The sequence below is a fragment of the Camelus bactrianus genome, chromosome 27 (assembly GCF_048773025.1).
Source record: "Camelus bactrianus isolate YW-2024 breed Bactrian camel chromosome 27, ASM4877302v1, whole genome shotgun sequence".
Lineage (NCBI taxonomy): Eukaryota > Metazoa > Chordata > Mammalia > Artiodactyla > Camelidae > Camelus > Camelus bactrianus.
The window spans coordinates 30,242,913-30,261,531 of NC_133565.1; the positions used below are offsets into that span (position 1 = coordinate 30,242,913).

Sequence of the window (18,619 nt, forward strand, 5' to 3'; positions counted from 1 at the left end):
CATGCCACTAAACCTCCTACGGTGCAGAGGACAGTCCCCCACAGCAAATAACTATTCTGCCCAAAGTGTCAATAGTGCCAGGGTTGACAAACCCTGGTTTAAATATTTAAGAGTTATAAATCAAGCTAGAAAAAACCAGCTATGTTCCATTCTTCTACCTTGATGCCGTCATAATGATCTAGAGGTTAGGTCCAAAGTCTTAGTCTCCTTAGAGTTCTGCTGTACCCCACACGACCCACATACCTTATGAACAAATCGTGACCTTGGGCATTAATATGGGGTTTGTGGTACCTCAGAAGGCTGGGCTGACGACCACCCTTCTGCTGTCAACCTCTTTTTAAGAGGATATTCTTAGGAAATGGTTTAAATGAGCTTTTTGGTAGGCAGTAAAACTGAGTGAACTAGGTAAAAACAACAAACGTGAAAACATACCAACAGAGCATTATTTACCAATGATTCTCACCTAAGAATTAAAGTAAATCCCTCTGTGCCCCAGGTCATTGGTTCAACTGCTTTTCTCTTAAAATATTCATTGTTCAGTCATTTCACTAATTCCAAGCAGCCCTCATCCAGGCCCCCTGCAGGGGTGTTTGGGACCCAGGGCCACTTTCCCCGTGCCCTGTTCTTTCCCTCTACCTGCCAGCGTGCTGTGGTGAGTTTAGGGACCTGTGGGACACCGGGAGGAGATGGGAGACGCATTGGGTGTGGGTCATACCTGGGTCTGATGCCCAGAGGTTGAGCTGGAGAGGCTGAAAGTCACTGGGAGAGGGCCAAGGCTGATACCGTGGGTATGGATGAGGCAACAGAGTGCGGGGACACGGTGGGGGGTGAGCAGGCAGGAGGAAGGGAACAGCTTTTGGCCTCTCAGACCTTCTAGAAATTCTGAATCACTGAGCCGTAAAGGGTTGGCTTTTTACTACAAATATTGAACACTATTTTTAAGCATGAAATAAATGTTTTTATTCTTTTACTAAAACAAAGAAAATTGATATTATCATTTTGTGAAATCAGATAAGATTTACTCCAGAAACTACAATTGGGTCTTTTAAAACCCAGTGACCTGGCATTTGGCTGCAAAGTGTGAAGAACTTGTTTCTTCCTGGGTAAACCCTGGACAGCTCAGCTAGATTCACAGATTCTCAAACATGAGTGCGAGGTCCCACCCCAAGTTTCTCAATCTGTAGGTCTGGGGTTGAGCCCAGGGACTGCATTTCTAACAAGTTTGCAGGTGCTGCTGCTCCTGCGAGTCCTGGACCACACTGAAACGGGAGGCTTCACACACATCAGGGGACTGCCTGTGTTGGAGGCTTGGCCACGGCCTCTTGAGAAATACTTTGGGAAGCATTGTTAAGAGTTTTTTCTTTGTTGTTTGTGCTTTTGTTGCGTTGCAGGCCACAACTGCAAACTTTTGGTGACCATTTATCATAACCACTAAGAGATGAAAGGGTCCTTTTGTGTTTTTAATCTTTGACTAATTTTGTTCTACTGCACTGATCTTTTCTGGAATTCTTTTAGCCTGGAATCTTTGGTTTAGAATATTCACACTGAACTCACAGAATGTGTTCAAAAGTTGTTTGAAGAAAATCACAATGTGATTTTATATTTTTATCTTTTAACAACTGCATGGGTCAGATCAGATGCCTTCAACTGAGAATCAAAGGAAGGAAGGGAAGAAAGTCCCCTCCCCTCCTGGTTCCTTCTGGGCCCCTGCAAGGGCCTGATTCTCCTTCTCTGCGATGGGCCCAAGGTTGTCTGTTGCCTATCTTAGCAGTCTCGTTGATCCTGGTCAAAACGGCAGCGGCAGCCTGATCAATCCATAAGGCCTCTAGAATACGGACTCTAGCAGTCACTGGAAATACTGAGCAGGGAGTATGCTTGCCTCTTGCGGATATTAGAGAATCTAGCACAGAGCCCAGCACATCCCATGTGCTCAGAAGAGTTAGACATCATTACAACCAAAAAGCTTCACAGTGATGCACCCTGGGAGAAGCTGAATTCAAATCTAACACAGAGAGAATGAACACTTCCCAGTGCACTCTGCAAAACCAGCATTACTCTAATACCAAAACCAGAAAAAGACATTTTGAAGAAGAAGACTACAGACTAATATCTTTCATGATCATAGATGCCAAATATTATCAAATTGAATCCAGAAGTATATAAAAGGGGTAATTTTCATGACCAAGTGGAGTTTATCCTAGGAATGCAAGGCTGGTTCAACATCATAAATCAGTCAGATGTCTTTTGCTATATTTTCTTACTGTATTAAGTAAGAAGAACCGATGATCATATTAATGCATGCAAATCTGATGTGGTTAACTTCTCTCCCCTACTCTGGTCCGTGTTCCCAATTGGGAGTGGGCCACAGCCCTTTCCTTTCCCTGGGGCCCAGGGAAGGGTCAGAAGAACTAGAAAATGACTGCCTGATGATCATTCACACCTCACTATATGACCCATTGGGTACATGAGACAGTAGAAGCTTCAATGTCTTAGCCTCTATGCTTTTCGTGCACACAAAGATTAGCTGAACTTATTTTTTCAATAACCTGCAGAAACCCCACACAGCACTTTGCATGATTAAACGTTATGGACTGCACTCACCACATTGAGAAGGTGCTTTGCGGGGCCTGCTTTGTGCTGGGCTCTCTGTAAGTGTTTGGCCCACGTGATTTATGATCCTCAGAGACGCCCCATGAGGCTGGCACCAGAGCTCAGAGAGGTGACAGGGTGTGCTCAGGGGTTCAAGTGGGATGGATTTTTGAGCCAGTTCTGTTTTATGATAAGACCTGTGCTTCCCCCTGCTGCTCTGTTAAATAATGGGCTGGAATATTCTCCATTGACCCACCCTGCATCCTCCTAACCCCATCCCTACTTCCAGAGTGTGGCTCATTACAGCAAAAGTCTCAGCACACACTCCCTCTCACTCCTGCACCATGAGAGAACTTTGCCTCGTGTGTGAGCCCAGCCTCCCCTCTTACTGTGTAAGTGCTCTGGAGGCAGGATCCAGGACTTGAACCTCCCAGGTCTCCCCACTTCAGACCATGGCACAGAGTTCTGTATGTATCACAAGCCAAGTGCAGAGGCCGCCAGCTCCCTCATTAGACTGCATTTCCACACATAGCTTTCCCTTGGATTTGCTTTTAGGCTGACGTGTACAGCCACATTGGAAACCTGATGCTAATTTGGTGATTTCATTTGCTGGCACTCATTACAGAGAAGTCCTTGAGAAGAGAGAGACCTCTCTCCAGGTTAACAGATTCATCAAGGGTGTTGCAGAACCAAAGAGGGGGGTTAATTGTGTGCTTCTCGAATAGGGGGAAGAAAGATCTTTGAGCTAACACATCTGTAGCAGGTTCTGTTTACCCAAGACAGTGAGCGTATGGGCTTGGATGATTTCCCTTTAATAAAAACCATGCCCAGGGACATGTGCTGGGAACCACAGGCGTTGCCCCATGATGAGAGGCATCCTGCCTGGGTGGCAGATGGTTTATATCTTGATGCCTGCTCTGATTGATTGGCAATGGCTGCCTGGAGTCCTGGGTTGAGAAGGATGATGGGGCTCATTAGGGGAGCATGCTGCCATCAATTCGTCACGTCTGCACGGGCTGGAGAGGAGAGACGGGCGCCTGAACCCATGAGGAGTAACACGCAAAGGGCAGAGGAGTGGAGATGCCTGGTTCTGCCCTTTGCTGGCTGAGTCCTGTCTACCTAGGACTGGCCTCGGGCAAGTCACACGCCTTTCTGGGCTCAGGGAGCGAACCAGGCAAAATGAGCACTTTCCAAGCAGACAGGTCACTTCCTCTCCCTAGAACATTCTTCCCACCTGCTGTCCTTTCCACTTGCTTTCCGACAGCTATCTCCTACTCTTCCTTCGTGTCTTTCCTTGGCTGTCATATCCCTGGCCACCCCAATGCTCCTTGTCATGGTTGGTTTATGTTCTTTGGTTGAATGCTCCCAGGGCCCCTTTGCTGCCCCTTACGTAGCATTCATCACACTTAAATATTTTCTTTTGTGTCCAGGTCTCCCCCAGGACTATAAATGTGCTCTGGGAGGGTCAGGGCCACAGAATACAGTTGCACTGGCTGTGCACTGCACAGTTTCGGGACACCATTCATACAGACTAGGGATCAGCAAATTTTTTCTGTCAAGGGCTAGATAGTAAACATTTTTGACCTTGTGGGCCAGAGGGTCTCTGTCAAAACTAAGTAGTCTTAGACAATCCATAAATAAATGAGTGTGGCTGGGTTCCAGTAAATCTTTACTTATGGACACTAAAATGTGAATTTCATATAATTTTCACATATCATGGAATAGTCTTTTGATTTTTTTCAACCATTTAAAAAATATAAAAATCCTTCTAAGCTTGCAGACTGTATAAGAAACAGAAACTGGGCCAGCATTCTGGATGGCAAGATTCCATGTCATAAAAATCATTTTCACCCAAAATACACTATATGCTTAATATAATCCCAATCACTTTGCAGTGTAGCAAAGTGATTTTAAAGTTCAACTGAAGGAATAAATATGTGTAAATGGATAATAATATTCTGAAAAAAGAACAATGAAAGAAACATTTCCTATATTAATTAAAATATATTATAAAGTTTACAAATGTATTTAAAGTAATGAAAACAGCCTGAGACTGTTGCCAGAATAGGCTAATAGATCATCAGTGTAAAATAGAAAGTCCAGAAACAGACGTAAGCGTGCATGAGAATTTAGTAACAATGAAAGGCAGCCTAGGGAGGAGGGCGTAGCTCAGCGGTAGAGCGTGTGCTTAGCATGCACGAGGTCCTGGGTTCAATCCCCAGTCCCTCAAGTCAGTCAATCAATAAACCTAATTACCTACACCCCCCCCAAAAAAAAGAATGAAAAAAGAATTTTTAAAACCCACCAAATGCAAAATCAGTGGCAAATAGCTAAGCAAAAATATCCACAGTGTACGTGTTAGAGGATATGCTTAATGTATAGTTATTTAAAATTAATAAAGGAGAAAGTAGTAAACGGGCATGACTTGGCAATTCCCAAAAGAAGAAACTCAGATGGCCAATAGGTAGGGAAAATGTCCAACCAGCCCCACTAACAACGATCTCTTAAAGCCAATGGAATCAAAGTGAGACCATGTTTTCTTGTTAGATGGGTAACGATGGCAGGCTCTGGGTAGTAGGGTTACAGGTGACATCCTCACAGTTTATAGTGCTTTAAACATGGAGGCTTCATCAGCTACATTTTTGTAGTCCCAGTTTATGACGTTCCTAATATGCTACTCTACAAGTCTGTGCAGTCGGAATCTAAGAAGGTTCGTCCTGCCGTCGTCTGCTGGAGCTGCCTGGGAATGGGGCCCTGCGTCTTGCTGTGGCGGCTCTCAGGGCTCCCCAGGAGTCCCTGGAAGTCCTCTTACCTCCACCCTCCCCCCACTCAGGGCCCACGTTCCCCCCTCTGTGTGCTCTCACGTGCCCTGGACTGGTCTCTTGAACTTTCTGAAGGGTCTTCACATGTGGAATACTAAAATTCTTAAAATCAGTACAGTACATGTTTATCTACCTAGTAACTAGTTCAGGGACCACAGACAGACAGACAGACAGGAACCAGCCTTGTCAAGGGTCAATCTGCAGCAGACTTGTTGCCTGAAAACTGAAAATGACTTCAGTCATCAGGTGGGGGCCCTAGTCCCCAAATCAGTGTGTCACCACACGTGGAGGGGCCACTTTTCCTGGAACTTCAGGGGGGTGACGGGTAGGACCCACTCAGGAGTGAGGACTCAGAACCCTGCCTCTACTTGGCTGCCTGTTGCTTCTGCCGGTAGACGTTTTCCTTCCCTCCTGCGCATCCTGTGGCTACGACAGAGTCACAGACTTCGCTTTTCAGCCCGGAGTTGCTGTGTTCTCTCCCCGACCTCTCACTCCGTCCCCCCTTTCTCCTTGCGGCCTCTCCCTCTTTTCTCTCTCATGCCCTCTCCCTCCCAACTCAGCCTGTTTTCTCTGCAGAGTGGGGGTGCACAGGGCATTTCAAACCCCCCTGGAGTCACAGAGTCTCGTGCCTCTCAGGCCCACCGTGTACATGAGACCCCAGGCCCTGCCCCCCACAGGCCTCCTGGGCTGTGAAGCTCAGGGGCGTCTCTGTGCCCACCCAGTGCCTTCCATGCCCTGCTCTCGTCCTGAGAAAGGGAGACCCCAGGGTGGGGCCCAAACCCCTGGGAGAGGGGACAACAGCCAGTGACACAGCCCCAGGGTGGAAAACACCAGGAGCTCAAACAGCCACTCAAAGAGCTGAGAAAGCGCAGAGGGAGGGAGCAGAGAGCACACCGCGCAGATTGTACCCAAGGCAGGGGCTGTGATGTGGCAGGGAAAGATAGAGAACAGTGCAGGGAGAGAAGAAGGCAGGCTCAGAGCCCTGACTCTGGGGGCCCCTTCTTGCTCTCTGGACTCAGTTTTCCTTTCCGTGAAGGAGGTGCACAACAGAGTCCTTTTGGCTTCCCCTGTCTGGTTCAAGACAAGTCCAGACAGGCTGGGGAGACCCCTGGGTATCCAAGGAGCAGGAGCTGTGGTGCTGCACAGGAGCAGGGGAGGGACAGCGGGGAGGGAGGGGCGGGGTGGGGGGCACCACGGGAAGGAGCAGAAGCGGCCTCTCTCTTGGGCTGTGCTCTGGGGCCAGCGGCTTGGGGAGCAGAGGGCAGGGAAGGGGGTGCCAGGAGGGGAGCCAAGGCACATGTGGCTGCCCGGGGAGAGCCCAGAGGCCCGATGAGAACGCGTGTTCCCTGGAGCATCTTAGGTGGTGACAAAGCAGGCCCTCCAGAGATCCTGGGATTTCTTTCTTTTCTTTTTTTCACTTTTCTAACTTTTCCCCCAAAAAGGGATGGTGGAAAGCTAGCATTTTCTGAGCATCTGCTATGCATCCGTACTTTCAAGAGTTACCTCATTTCACCTCCACATTTTATACAGAAGAACCCGTGTGCCAGAGACGTTAGACTTCTTGCTTAAGATCACACAGCTCGGGAGGGGCAAGAGGCAGGTTCAAGCCCTGCTCTGTGTGGGTCTCAAGCCCTAGCTCTTCCCACATCATCAGTGGGTTTTCCTCCATGCTCTCCAGAGCCCTGGGTTCCTCCAAGATCCCTCAGGGATATCCCCAGCCGGTGGGGACTTGAGGGGACAAGGGAGGCTGGCAGACAGAAAGTGCCCCTCCACTGCCCGTGCTTGACGGAACGCTCTGCAGTCGCCATCCCAACGTTCTTAGCCATTGCTTCACAAGGGGCCCCACGGGTGTGCTTTGCGCTGGGCCCCGCAAACCACACTGTCCGTCCCGCTGATGGGGCTTTCACGTAAGGTCTCCCCTGAGCCACTGTGGTCCCACGGGCAGTGACAGCCCCTGCCTCTCCCCTGGGGCCCCTCTGCTCTGCTGGACCTGGGGGACGGGGCACCCTGGGGGGCAGGAACTCCTGGCCAGAGCTCACCCTGTGCTTTCTCTTTCAGTGAGACCATCATGTTTTTGCACCAGATCTTTTACCAAGGCCTGAAGGCCCGCATCTCCAGCTGGCCCACCCTAGTCTTGGGTGAGTAGCAGCCCTGGCAGAGGTCCCCAGCTTTTCCTGCTCCCGCCCCCACCAAGAAGTCCCTGGGCGGGGGCCACCCCTCCTGGCCGGTGGCACTTCTGACCTTCCAGAGTGTAACAGAGTGGCCCCTTAGAGACCCATAGAATCCCGCTGAAGGAGCAGAAGAGGAAAGACAAGTTGGCCAAAGCTACATTTCTAGGAGGAAGTGATATATTTTTAGTGTCCTATCTGCTTTTCCCTTTTAAAAATAATATATATGTACCCACTTGAGAAACTTTGAGAATCCAGAAAAGTAGAAAACGTTTAAAAATATCAACCATAGTTCTGCTTCCCAAAGATAACTACTGTAAACACTTGGGTCTGTTGCCTCCCTATTTTTTCCTATGTGTACATCTTGGGGGATTTTTTTCCCATTTTACATAATTGCAAACATACTGAATATAGAATTTGAATCTCACTGTGGGTTTTTGTTTTTTGTTTTTTTTTTTTTTGCTTAACATTATTGCATAAGTGTTTTCTCATGCTGAAGGCATGCTTTTTCATGGCCGTATAATGCTCCAGTGCCCTGTGAACCTGCCACCCTCTATGCAACCATCTCCCTTTGTTGGCTCTTAAAGTTATTTTACCTTTTTACTGTTAGAAGTAATCATCTCTGGAGGGGAGGGTATAGCTCAGTGGTAGAGTGCATGACTAGCATGCATGAGGCCCTTGGTTCAGTCCCAGTACCTCCATTAAAAATAAATTTAGAAAAAAAAGAAAAGAAATAGTCATCTCTGCTTATGAAGTTTTCTCCATATTGGAGAGTGTTTCCCTGAGGCAGGTAGTCAAAAAGTAGAATTAGTGGAACAACAGGTGTGTACGCGTTGTCACATTGCTCTCCAAGCCCTCACTACCGTGAGTGGTGTACGGGAGTGCCGCCTGCATCTCGCCCCTCCACACCAGGTGTCATCTTCCTTCCACTCCAGTCAGCAGGGAAAGGTGAGTGTTGGCATCACCTCCGCTATGGAGTCAAGGGAACAGGCTCCGGGAAGTGAAGGGACAACTGGAGGCAGCAGAGGCTCTCCTGCCAGCAGGCCAGGAGGCTTCCAGGGGAGTGGGCACTATTTTTGTTTTTCTCAAGTCAAAGACCCCCATTTTCCCCAAGACCACAATAAGAAGCAGCCTTAGAAGGACAAGGTCTACACTTCCTGTGACCACAGAGCTGAAGATGCTGCCCACTGGGCAGCTGAATACCCCGTGTAAGAGCTCCCACTTAGAGTTTGTTACGAGGAAGGCTTGTCTTTCTTTTTTGATGGGGTTTGTAAGCAGGGGTTTCAGTGGTTCGACTCCGTCCCTGCAAGTGTTGGAAGGCAGATTTAGGCTTTCAAGAGCTGGAAGGGCAGGATATTAGATACCCAGGAGGCTGAGACGGACGGACCAGCAGGGGATCCAGCTCCCTGAGCCAGGGGCTGCAGAGCTGGGGCGGTCAGGAAGAACAGGGGCGGATGGACGAAGGAATGGACAAGGTGAAAGGACAGAGACTCAGGAGGGCATGTCATGTGGTGGAAAGCCCTGGAATGGGGGAGGTGGGAGGCCTGGTTCTGGCCCAGCTACTGACTCACCTTGTGACCTCAGATGGGTCACTGTCACAGATGGGGCACTCTGGGAGAGAGGCCTCCTGGGGAGCCTTCAGGATGACAGCGTGGCAGAGCCAGAGCAGAGGGGAGTCGTCTGCGATGCGGTTACAACAGAGGCCTCAGCCAACCCCATGGAAAGCTCTGGAACTGAGGTGGCCCTTCAGGGATGTCCCAAATCAAGGCAGAGGCTGGCCTTTACACCTCACTTGGACCTGCCATTGGGTCCAGCTTGTGCAAAGCAATTTTCTTCAGCTGAGAGAGTTCCCGGCAGGGGAGGATCCAGCTGAGAGCCACCAGCACTGGTGGCAGCTGGGAACAAGTCTCCTGGGTCCTGAAGGGTTTCCAGGGGGCCATACCACAGCACTCACTACACCTCCTCTCTCTGACCCTCCAATACACAGGTGTCAGACTATAGAGGGCTCCCATCTCCAAAATCTGTGATTCTGATGTGGTCCCGATGTCTGGGGCCACCTGTCTGGCCCAGGGGAGGTAGTGGTGCCAGAGTCGTCTCCAAAGGCAGGGGTTTCTCTGGGCGGGACTTTGATCCTGGCCCTGGCCTCCTGGGTAGTGCTGGGTGAGTCCAGGGCCAACGGGGCGTCTGTCTCCCTGGGGATGCCCCAGCCCCCGGCTGAGCCCCGCCCTCCTTCCAGCTGACCTGTTCGACATCCTGCTGCCCATGCTCAACATCTACCAGGAGTTCGTGCGCAACCACCAGTACAGCCTGCAGATCCTGGCCCACTGCAAGCAGAACCGCGACTTCGACAAGCTGCTGAAGCACTATGAGGCCAAGCCTGACTGCGAGGAGAGGACGCTGGAGACCTTCCTCACCTACCCCATGTTCCAGGTGGCGCCCAGCCCCGCCTGCCAGGGCACATGCCCAGGGCTGGGGGGCTGCTGGGGGGCTGGGCAGGGAGGGCCGAGGCTGGCGGGGAGCCAGGCCTGCAGGGATGCCACGGTGACAAAGGCCATGGCCTCTGGGCTGCCTGGAGAATGGGGTTAGGACCAACCCCTGCCCCTGGCTGGTGGAAGGCCAGCTGACATGGGCCGCACGGGAAGGTGAAGGGGCAGCTCCTGGTCCTGAGTCCACACCCAAGTCCTGCCTCCTGCTGGGGCAGAACCTCAAGCTCTGGGCTCTTGTCCCAGACAAGACCCTGGAAGAGCCTGTCTTTCTCTCCCTGTTTCTGTCTGTCCCTCTGACCTTCCCTGCCCCTTCCTCTGTCCCTGTCCCCTGCCCCTCCCCAGATCCCCAGGTACATCCTGACACTTCACGAGCTCCTGGCCCACACCCCTCACGAGCACGTGGAGCGCAACAGCCTGGACTACGCCAAGTCCAAACTGGAGGAGCTGTCCAGGTGAGCCCGGCCGCGGGGCACCCCCTCCCATGGGCAGGCGCGGGCTGACAGTGCCCCCGCCCGGAGTCCGCCAGGCCTGCCATGCGTGGGGTCCAGCCCCCAGCCCTGTGCGGGGCCCTGCCAACCAGCCCAGAGCCCTAAACGGCTTCCCAGGTCCAGCGAGGGGCAACGAGTGAGGCCACGGCTCCCAGCTGGGCAGAAAGAGGACCAGGCTGGACCAGATCAGGGCACAGTTCCCAGAGCAGAGGATTAGGGAGAGGGAGTAATCGGGGTGTGGCTGCAGGCTAACAAAACCACTGTGGGATGTGGACCGCAGTCCTCACGTGCCCCAGGAAGCCAGATCCTGCAGTCTTCTCCAAGGAGAAGATTTGGGGCCCCCGTGAGGCAGCGAGCTCCTCGTCCCTGCGGGATGCCCTGTACCAGTGCAGGCGGGGGTGCAGGTGGCATATGGTGCCAAGGAATTTGGCCTAAGACCCCAATCCCCTTTCCCCCAGGGTCCTGGGTGTGCCGCCTGCTCTAAGCACCTGCACCTGGCCCTGAACCCAGCCCTAGCAGCACAGAGGAGGGTTTTCCCACCGTGTGACAACAGCCCTTTCTTCCCCCTGGCACCCTCCCTGGGGGCCTGTGGAAAGCTCCAGCCACAGCAGGAAGCGTCAGATAACCCACCCCTCCCTGGCTGTGCTGAGAAACACTGCGCCCTCAGGGCTGGCTCTCTCCTGCCTCTGGCCTTGGTCCTGTTTTTCCTCCTGAACTCCTGGGCTCATTGATAACCCAGGTCATCACTTTCGGTTCCCCCAGGAGTCTCAGGCCCTAGAAACCCATGCCTTCCCAGAGCCCCCGAGGCCCTTCAGCTGCATGTACAGCATGCCCCCCCACCCCAGCCTGGGGCTGCCACTTACCCTGAGCAGCTACAGCTGACACATGTCTAATACCAAAACTAGTTTTGCCACTTTGGATTCACCCCCTTCTTTTTTAGCAAATCCAGACATTAGCTAAATCCCCACCCTCATCAAGAGAGATGCTTCTGATTGACTTTGGCTAATTCCAAAAGTGGAGTCTCTATCCACAGCTGCATATACCCCAAAAGGTGCCTCCCTGTCCCATGTTGTTTCTAGAAGGAGGCTAAGGCCTGGGATCCTGAGAAGAGCATTGCTGAGGGGCAGGGAGGAGGGGACCAGGGCCCCTAAGGCAGAGAGACACCATCTCAATGCCCCAGTCTGTTAACCAGAAAAAATTAACAAATTACAGTGTGCCACCTTTTTTACAATAACATTTTTGCAGCCATGATAATGGCAACAAAGATCATCACCCTTTATTCAAGCACCTGTCATGTGCCAGGAGGAGGGTCAGCCCGCGAAATACGTTATTTTCCATCCTCACCCCAACAAACTGCAGATGGGGAAACTAAGGCTGGGAGGGGCTGAGTAGTTTGTCCCACGTCATGCTGATTGCACTAATCTCAGCTCCAGCTCCACCAGTGCCATCGCCCATTGTTGTGGGGCTTAAATTGGATAATGTCTATGCGAGAACTCTGTAAGCTGCATACATATTAATCAGCCCTCTTATTGGTCTTAATCATAGAATTTCAGGCATCGGCAAACAAATAGGAGGTTTTGTGCTTTTCTTAGAGTAGGTGGGGTACTTTTCTCAGACCCCCTCCAAAAAAAAAACAAAAAACAAAAAAACTACTCACTACGGTCCTAAGACTCCATGGCTTTTAGCAAAGTTGGCAGCTCACGTCTACCTTTTCCCACCAGGGCAATTGTTTAAAAGCAGTTCAGTACTGCCACCTCCTGGTGAGGAGGGGCATTGCAGCAGTCAGGAGACCAGAAAGAAGAGTTGTCTGTGTTCTTAAGGGCGAGCTGTGTGCCAGAGCCAATAGAAGTAAGCCGAAGTCAGTCTTTCGCTGAGCCAGCTGGATTGCCAGGTGCTTCAGAAATAAGCCAGTCCAGAGCCTGACGATTAAGGAAACAACCATATAAAGAGTTTTCAGGGGGAAGAAACAGCAAGGACAAATCGCCTTGAGGCAGGAATGAACTTGGTTTGTTCTATGGATGGAAATAAGGCCAGCAATGGGATGAGGGGCAGGGTGGGGAACAAAGGATGCCTCCTGTACACCCATCTTCCTCCCACCTCTGCTATCTCTGATCCACGAGGTTCAGACTTTAACTCAGACAGACCTGCTTCCTAGCGGTTAACCTCTGTTTCCTCCTTGAGCTGTCAGAGGACAAAATGAGACACCCACCCTCCTCCCCATAACGTGCACACACCCTGCAGGCACTCAGTAGATGCGAGCTGTCTCCCGCTTTACGACAACGGGCTCCACCTGCGAATCCTGGACCCCAGGCTTTCCTCCTAGGTCTAGCCAGAGACCGGCATTCCCTCCTCCCTGGGAGGCGGGGGCAGCCGGTCCCTGATGGTCATTGCTTGTCCCCACAGGATAATGCATGATGAGGTAAGCGAGACAGAGAACATCCGAAAGAACCTGGCCATCGAGCGCATGATCATCGAAGGCTGCGAGATCCTCCTGGACACCAGCCAGACCTTTGTGAGGCAAGGTATGGCCTCCGCACCCTGCCACCCCGCCAGGTGGGCCCAGCAGCGGGAGGCAGGTGGCACTCGGGGACACCACCAGTTGGTTTGGCTGCTGTGTGCCAAAACCTGCCAGCGTGACTGCAGAGTATTCCGGGACTGCCGGGGGAAAGCGACAGCTACAGGGAGATGTCGGTATCTATACATATAGATGCAGATATTATTGGTTTTCACAGTTTCCTTCTCCCCAGATGTAAACATAGTTCTCCCCAGATGGCCTGGGTTTGTCTATTGTATGTCATAGTAAACACTGGCATGTCCTTTTGGAGAAAGAGTAGAGAGGGGAAGATGGGGACAGATTCCGAATGGCCCCGTGAATCACAAGCATTTTCAGCGTCCCAGGTGGGCCAGTCCCTCTGTCCTTTGCTCAGCATCCTTTGCCTCTCGGGGGAGGCCATGATCACAGTGGTTCTCATGGGTAGGGTTCCCTCACCCTTGGGCCTCACTGACCTTGGGGACAGTGTTGAGAGGCACAGCCCTGTTGAGAGGGGCCAGAAGAGACTCTCTGCAGCCCTGGGTGTTAGAGCCGTGATGCCTTTAAGGCCGCTTGGTTCAGGCTCCGTGTCCCCTGGGAAACTTCAGCTTCTGCTAGTGTGCCCCAGAGGTGACTCCACCACAGGATGGACCTGTCGCTTTCCTTCCATCTAGTCCTAGGATTCTCTGACCAGATGAAAAGCTTGCCAGCACCTCCCGCTGGCCTGTGCAGCTGCCACTGGCCCCAGCTGCCCTCAACTTGGAGTTTGTTCTGAGCCCCTATGTGTGGTCCCTGTGTCCTTCCCCCAGGCCCACCCGGGGACCTGCTGAGCCCAGAGCCAACCTAATCTGTCTCCCAGCTCCCCCTGAGCTGTGCTGGGCCCAAGCTGGAGGTGGCCCCAAGAATGACCTCCCCTGGGATGGGCAGTGTCCCCACAGACCAGGAGTCTGCTCCATCGCCCTGGGCCGAAGCAGTTCCTCCCAACCTGAGGGGCTGGGCTGGACCTGGCGGCCAGCTCCACATGTGTTTAGCCTCCTGCCACCCCCAACTCCAGTCCAGCCCTGCATTCTCACCAAAGGGTTCCTTTGCTTTCCAAGGCCCTGGCCCTGGCTAGGTCAAAGGGTGCTGCATGGAGTTTTTCTGATCATCCCCCACACAACCCCCACCATCTGGCCCTGAGGAGGGGCTGGAGGGAGCATCCATGGTACGTGTTTGCTACCAAGAACTCTGGTAGCCTTGTCCCACTGCCACGGCCGCTGGCATTGCGTCCCCACATGCATCCTCAAGGCTGGGTCAGAGGCGAAGGGTCTTGCTGGAATATGGGCTCAGGGTCTCTCTCCTCCATCCACAGGATCCCTCATCCAGGTGCCCATGTCCGAAAAGGGCAAGATCACCAGGGGACGCCTGGGGTCTCTGTCCCTAAAGAAAGAGGGCGAGCGACAGTGCTTCCTGTTTTCTAAGCATCTGATCATCTGCACCAGAGGCTCCGGTGGGAAGCTCCACCTGACCAAGGTAAGGGCAGTGGGAGCTGCGGGGCTGGCAGTCCATGGGCTCCCAGCAGGCTCTGCCCTGATCTCGGGGTCCTGACTGCCCCGACCTTGGGCCCAGATGGTGGGCAAGCGTGTCAGAGACATGAGAGTGGTGGCTTGGAATGAGAAGGCCAGTGACTGGTTTTCTACTGGAGATATTACAGGAAGTGGGAAAGTGAGTTTGAAGACCCCCGAAGGCACCCCCACAGCTGGGTGCTGGGCCAGAGGAGCCAAGGGGGCCAGAGGAGCCCTTAAAAGGCCCGTGTGCAGGTGTATGAGGGGCAGCTGGGGAATGGTGGCACGTGGCGGAGGACAGGGCAGCAGCCTGAGCCTCTCTTTTCCAGTCAAAAGGAGCTCAGACCGAGCCCCTCCTGACACCCCCTCAGGCACTCACTTGTCCAGCACAAGAGCCCACACCCCGGACAGAATCTGCTGCCCCCAGCATGGCACATGGCCTGTCTCGCTGCTGTCAGCTCAGGACCCGTCCCACCTCTGTCTCTTACACGTGTGTGACCCTGAAATCTTCCCCGCCCCTGTCTACACCTCACTTCCTCATCTGCAAAACAGGGACGAGGGGCCTCACCCAAGGCGTGCACGGAGGCAGGCAGGTGGCCGTACACCTGCTCCAGGGAGGAGGCCCCCCCGGTCTCGAGCGGCTCTAGTCTCCCCAGCCCTGTGTCCATCCCCGTGGAAGCTCGCTTTGGCAGATTTCAAATCTGAACACTCTGGAGCCTGAAAAGGGCCAGAAGGTGCCCTTAATGAAGCCAGGGCATCAGGGAAATCATCCTTCCAGACCCTGGATGCCTGGCCCTAACCTGCAGAGCTCACAGATCAAGCCCTGGCTCCTGGAATATACTGCTGATGTTAACGTGTCGACAGATTAGTCGGTTGGCTGCACAAGGGGGAATTCATTTACAAACACTGATACTCCAGTTTCCACCAAATCATGTATCAAGGAAAGCCGTCATTATTTATTAGCTCTGGAGGTTCTGCTGGGAAGATCTCTGTCCAGGCTAGGGGGACAGATCCCCCCAGCAGGTGGGGGGTCAGTAGGGGCAGGTTGAACTGGAGACTTTAAGGTCGCTTCCTGGTCTGAAAGCATGTGTTTTTATGTTTGTTAGTTTTACGGTATTTTGGTTTGGGGAGTTGTTCATTTGTTTGAGTTTTTAAAGTCTCTTTGCACACTGGTAAAGAACACGGAACCCAAGTGCTGCTCAAATTCTAGCACTGAGACTCACCAGTGGGTGACTTCATGAGCCTCAGTTTACTTTACCTGCAAAATGGGAGAGAAAAGTACCTACTTCTCAGGAGTACTGTGAGGATTAAGTGAGGGAGTGGGTGCAAAGCCCATGGCTCCGGGCTTGGTACCTGGTAAGTGCTCAATAGATAACAGTCATTGTCACTCTTAGTTGTAGAGTGTGAACTTGTAATAGTAACAATAGCAAGCTTTGCAGAGTGATACTGGGCGCCAGGCACTAACCCAAATGCTTCATGTATATTTAACTCCTAGAACAGCCCACCGAGGCAGGTACTATTCCTTTCCCCTTTGTATAGATGAGGGGACAGAGACTTCTGGAAGGAGCCAGCAGGGGCAGAGTGGGGCTTTGAACCCAGGGAGTCTGGCTCCAGCGTCTGTTCTTAAACCATAAGCTAAAATTCGAACCACTTCTCATTAAATACCGCAATTGGAAACAGAATGAATGCCTCAAGTCCTCCTGAAAGGGGCATGCTACCACTCCGCCAGATCTAAAACTAACGTAAGAATTTTTTTGAACTTAAAGCAACAGATGGTTAGAGCTAGATGGGGCTTTCGAGATTATCAAGCCCAGTAACATCACTGTGCAAGTTAAGGCCCACCAAGACCTGGGGGCTCCCCTGCGGCCACCAAGGAGCCAAACAAGAAGCAGAACCCAAGATTGGGGCCGCTCTGATGCCTCTCCCATCCCCCTCTGTCTCCCAGGTGGCTGCCTGCCCTGCAGACGTTTTCGTATATAGATTAGCTGCATGGCCAGATCTTTGTTACCATCAGTTATTCTATTATTTATCTGTTGCTGTGTAACAAATTATCCCCAAATAGAGTGGCTTAAAACAAACATTTGTTGTCTCATGGTTTCTGTGAGTCAGGAGATCAGGACAACTTAGCTGGGTGGATGTGGGTAGCTCGGGGTCTCCTTTGAGGCTGCAGTCAAGGTGGCGGCTGGGGCTGCAATCATCTGCAGGCTCAACTGGGGCTGGGGATCCTTTTCCAGCATGGTCCCCTCACATGGCTATTGGCGGGGGCCTCAGTCCCTCATCCGTAGCCCTCTCCTCGTGACACAGCAGTCGGCTTCCCCTAAAACAAGTGGTCCAAGAGACAACAAGAAAGCAAGTAGGAGGCTGCAGATCCCAAAGCCACACCCCATCACTTCTGCTTTATTCTCTAAATAAGAAGCAAGTCACTGAGTCCAGCACACACTCAAGAGGACGGAAGTGGCCTTCATCTTCTGACGGAAAGGGTGTCAAAGAATTTGTGGATGTGCTTTATAACCAGCACAGTGTGGTTGCTCTGATTTCTCACTACAGCATCAAGGGATCTCACACCCGAGAGATGCTCGCACACCCAAGGAGGTGGGCAGATTTCCAGATATTCTTAGTAATTGAAACCCAGCAACTGACTTTCAGCTGGGATCAGGCTGGTGAGGCTCTCTCCAGACTCTACCACTAACCAGCCAGATGGCCGTGGACAAGATATTTAACTCTGTGATTCCATTTCTTCACCTATAAAATCAGAATAACCATACCTGAGACAGGTCCGTTTCCCTAGTGATATATACGAGGGCTTTCCAACTTCTGCAGATTTAGGGCTACGAGGTGCTGTCTCGGAGCTGTGGTAGGTCAAGAAGAGGCCACACGAGCCAGGTTCTGGCTCCTCCGCCCCCAGCCCGACCTTGACCCGCATTTGGGGAAGGTGTCTCTGAGCCAATCCTATTGGAGCCGCTTCATTGGGCTTCTTATATGAAAATAAAGTTCTTTAATTTAAAAACCAAAATGCCCACTCAGCATATAATGCACACATACGTGCTCACTTTTAAAGTCCCTTCCCATCCTGATATTCCAGGACACCAAAACTAGCACATCTCCCACTTTGATTCAAGGCGGCCCCTGCTCTTTTTCAGAATGGAGTCATATCCCTCATTGACTGCACCTTATTGGAGGACCCAGAAAGCACGGAGGAGGAAGGTGAGTGTGACAGTCACATGCAAGCCTGTGTGCTACACACACACTAACCCCAGAGGGTTGGGCCCAGGCATTGGTTTTTTCTTGGGAGGAAGGGAGGATGCTGAAGGGTGGTCCTGAACCCAGAGGGGCCAGGTCCTTAGAGAAGGAGCTCCCTGGCCCAGTAGGTGATAGCCTCCCCCACCCCTCCTGGTTCCTTCAAAGCTTCTTGGGTCCCTGGACTTGTTAGTGCCATTCAGTTTGGGGGCCTCAAGGAAGAGACCAGGGGGCACCAGCCCATCTCTGTCCTCCAGTAGAAAAGAATGGAGTGTGCAGGGACACATGTGCCCCTGCCAGGGGGAGTGCAGGGGAACCATCCCCCACAGTGGGACTGGAGTGGCCAGGATGGGAGGCAAGGTTTCAGGGAGAAAGGAGCATGAGAGTGGGGCCTCAACACACCAGAGGGGTCAGACAGGGAAATGCGGAGAGGGCAGCGCCCAGGCATTTGGAAAGCCTCGGGGTGGGGGCGTTCCATGGGATTTCTCAGAATCAGAATTGGGGAACGAGGTCATTATTTTGGGTTAAGGGGTGGGGTCACTGCTGTCTCTTGATTGGACCAAAGTTGTCCCATGTCTCCCTCATTCACTGGCCCCCAGCCATGGCTCTGGATGCTGCCCATGGGGATACACAAGCTGAACCCTGCATCTTTGCCCTTCCCCGGACTGGGGCTCCTCAGGGCAGGGCTGTGTCTGAAGGACCTCAGATCCCAGTCCCAGCATGCCTTGGTGTCAGGCTTGCGGTTTGCTAGGGGC

The 18,619-nt window shown here is 52.2% G+C and overlaps 1 protein-coding gene across 5 annotated transcripts in view; it reads left to right on the forward strand.

Moving 5' to 3' along the window:
* Positions 1 to 18,619, forward strand: part of RASGRF1 (Ras protein specific guanine nucleotide releasing factor 1) — a 95,022-nt gene that overhangs the window by 37,141 nt on the left and 39,262 nt on the right. For all 5 annotated transcript variants that reach the window (XR_012502605.1, XR_012502607.1, XR_012502606.1 and 2 more), the window contains exons 6-11: positions 7,470 to 7,549; positions 9,816 to 10,009; positions 10,408 to 10,517; positions 12,957 to 13,075; positions 14,435 to 14,595; positions 17,768 to 17,831. Coding sequence is in view for 2 of the 5 variants with exons in the window: in XM_074353943.1 (XP_074210044.1) it covers positions 7,470 to 7,549; positions 9,816 to 10,009; positions 10,408 to 10,517; positions 12,957 to 13,075; positions 14,435 to 14,595; positions 17,768 to 17,831 (728 nt within the window). In the remaining 3 variants the exon portion in view is untranslated. The remainder of the gene's footprint in view (positions 1 to 7,469; positions 7,550 to 9,815; positions 10,010 to 10,407; positions 10,518 to 12,956; positions 13,076 to 14,434; positions 14,596 to 17,767; positions 17,832 to 18,619) is intronic.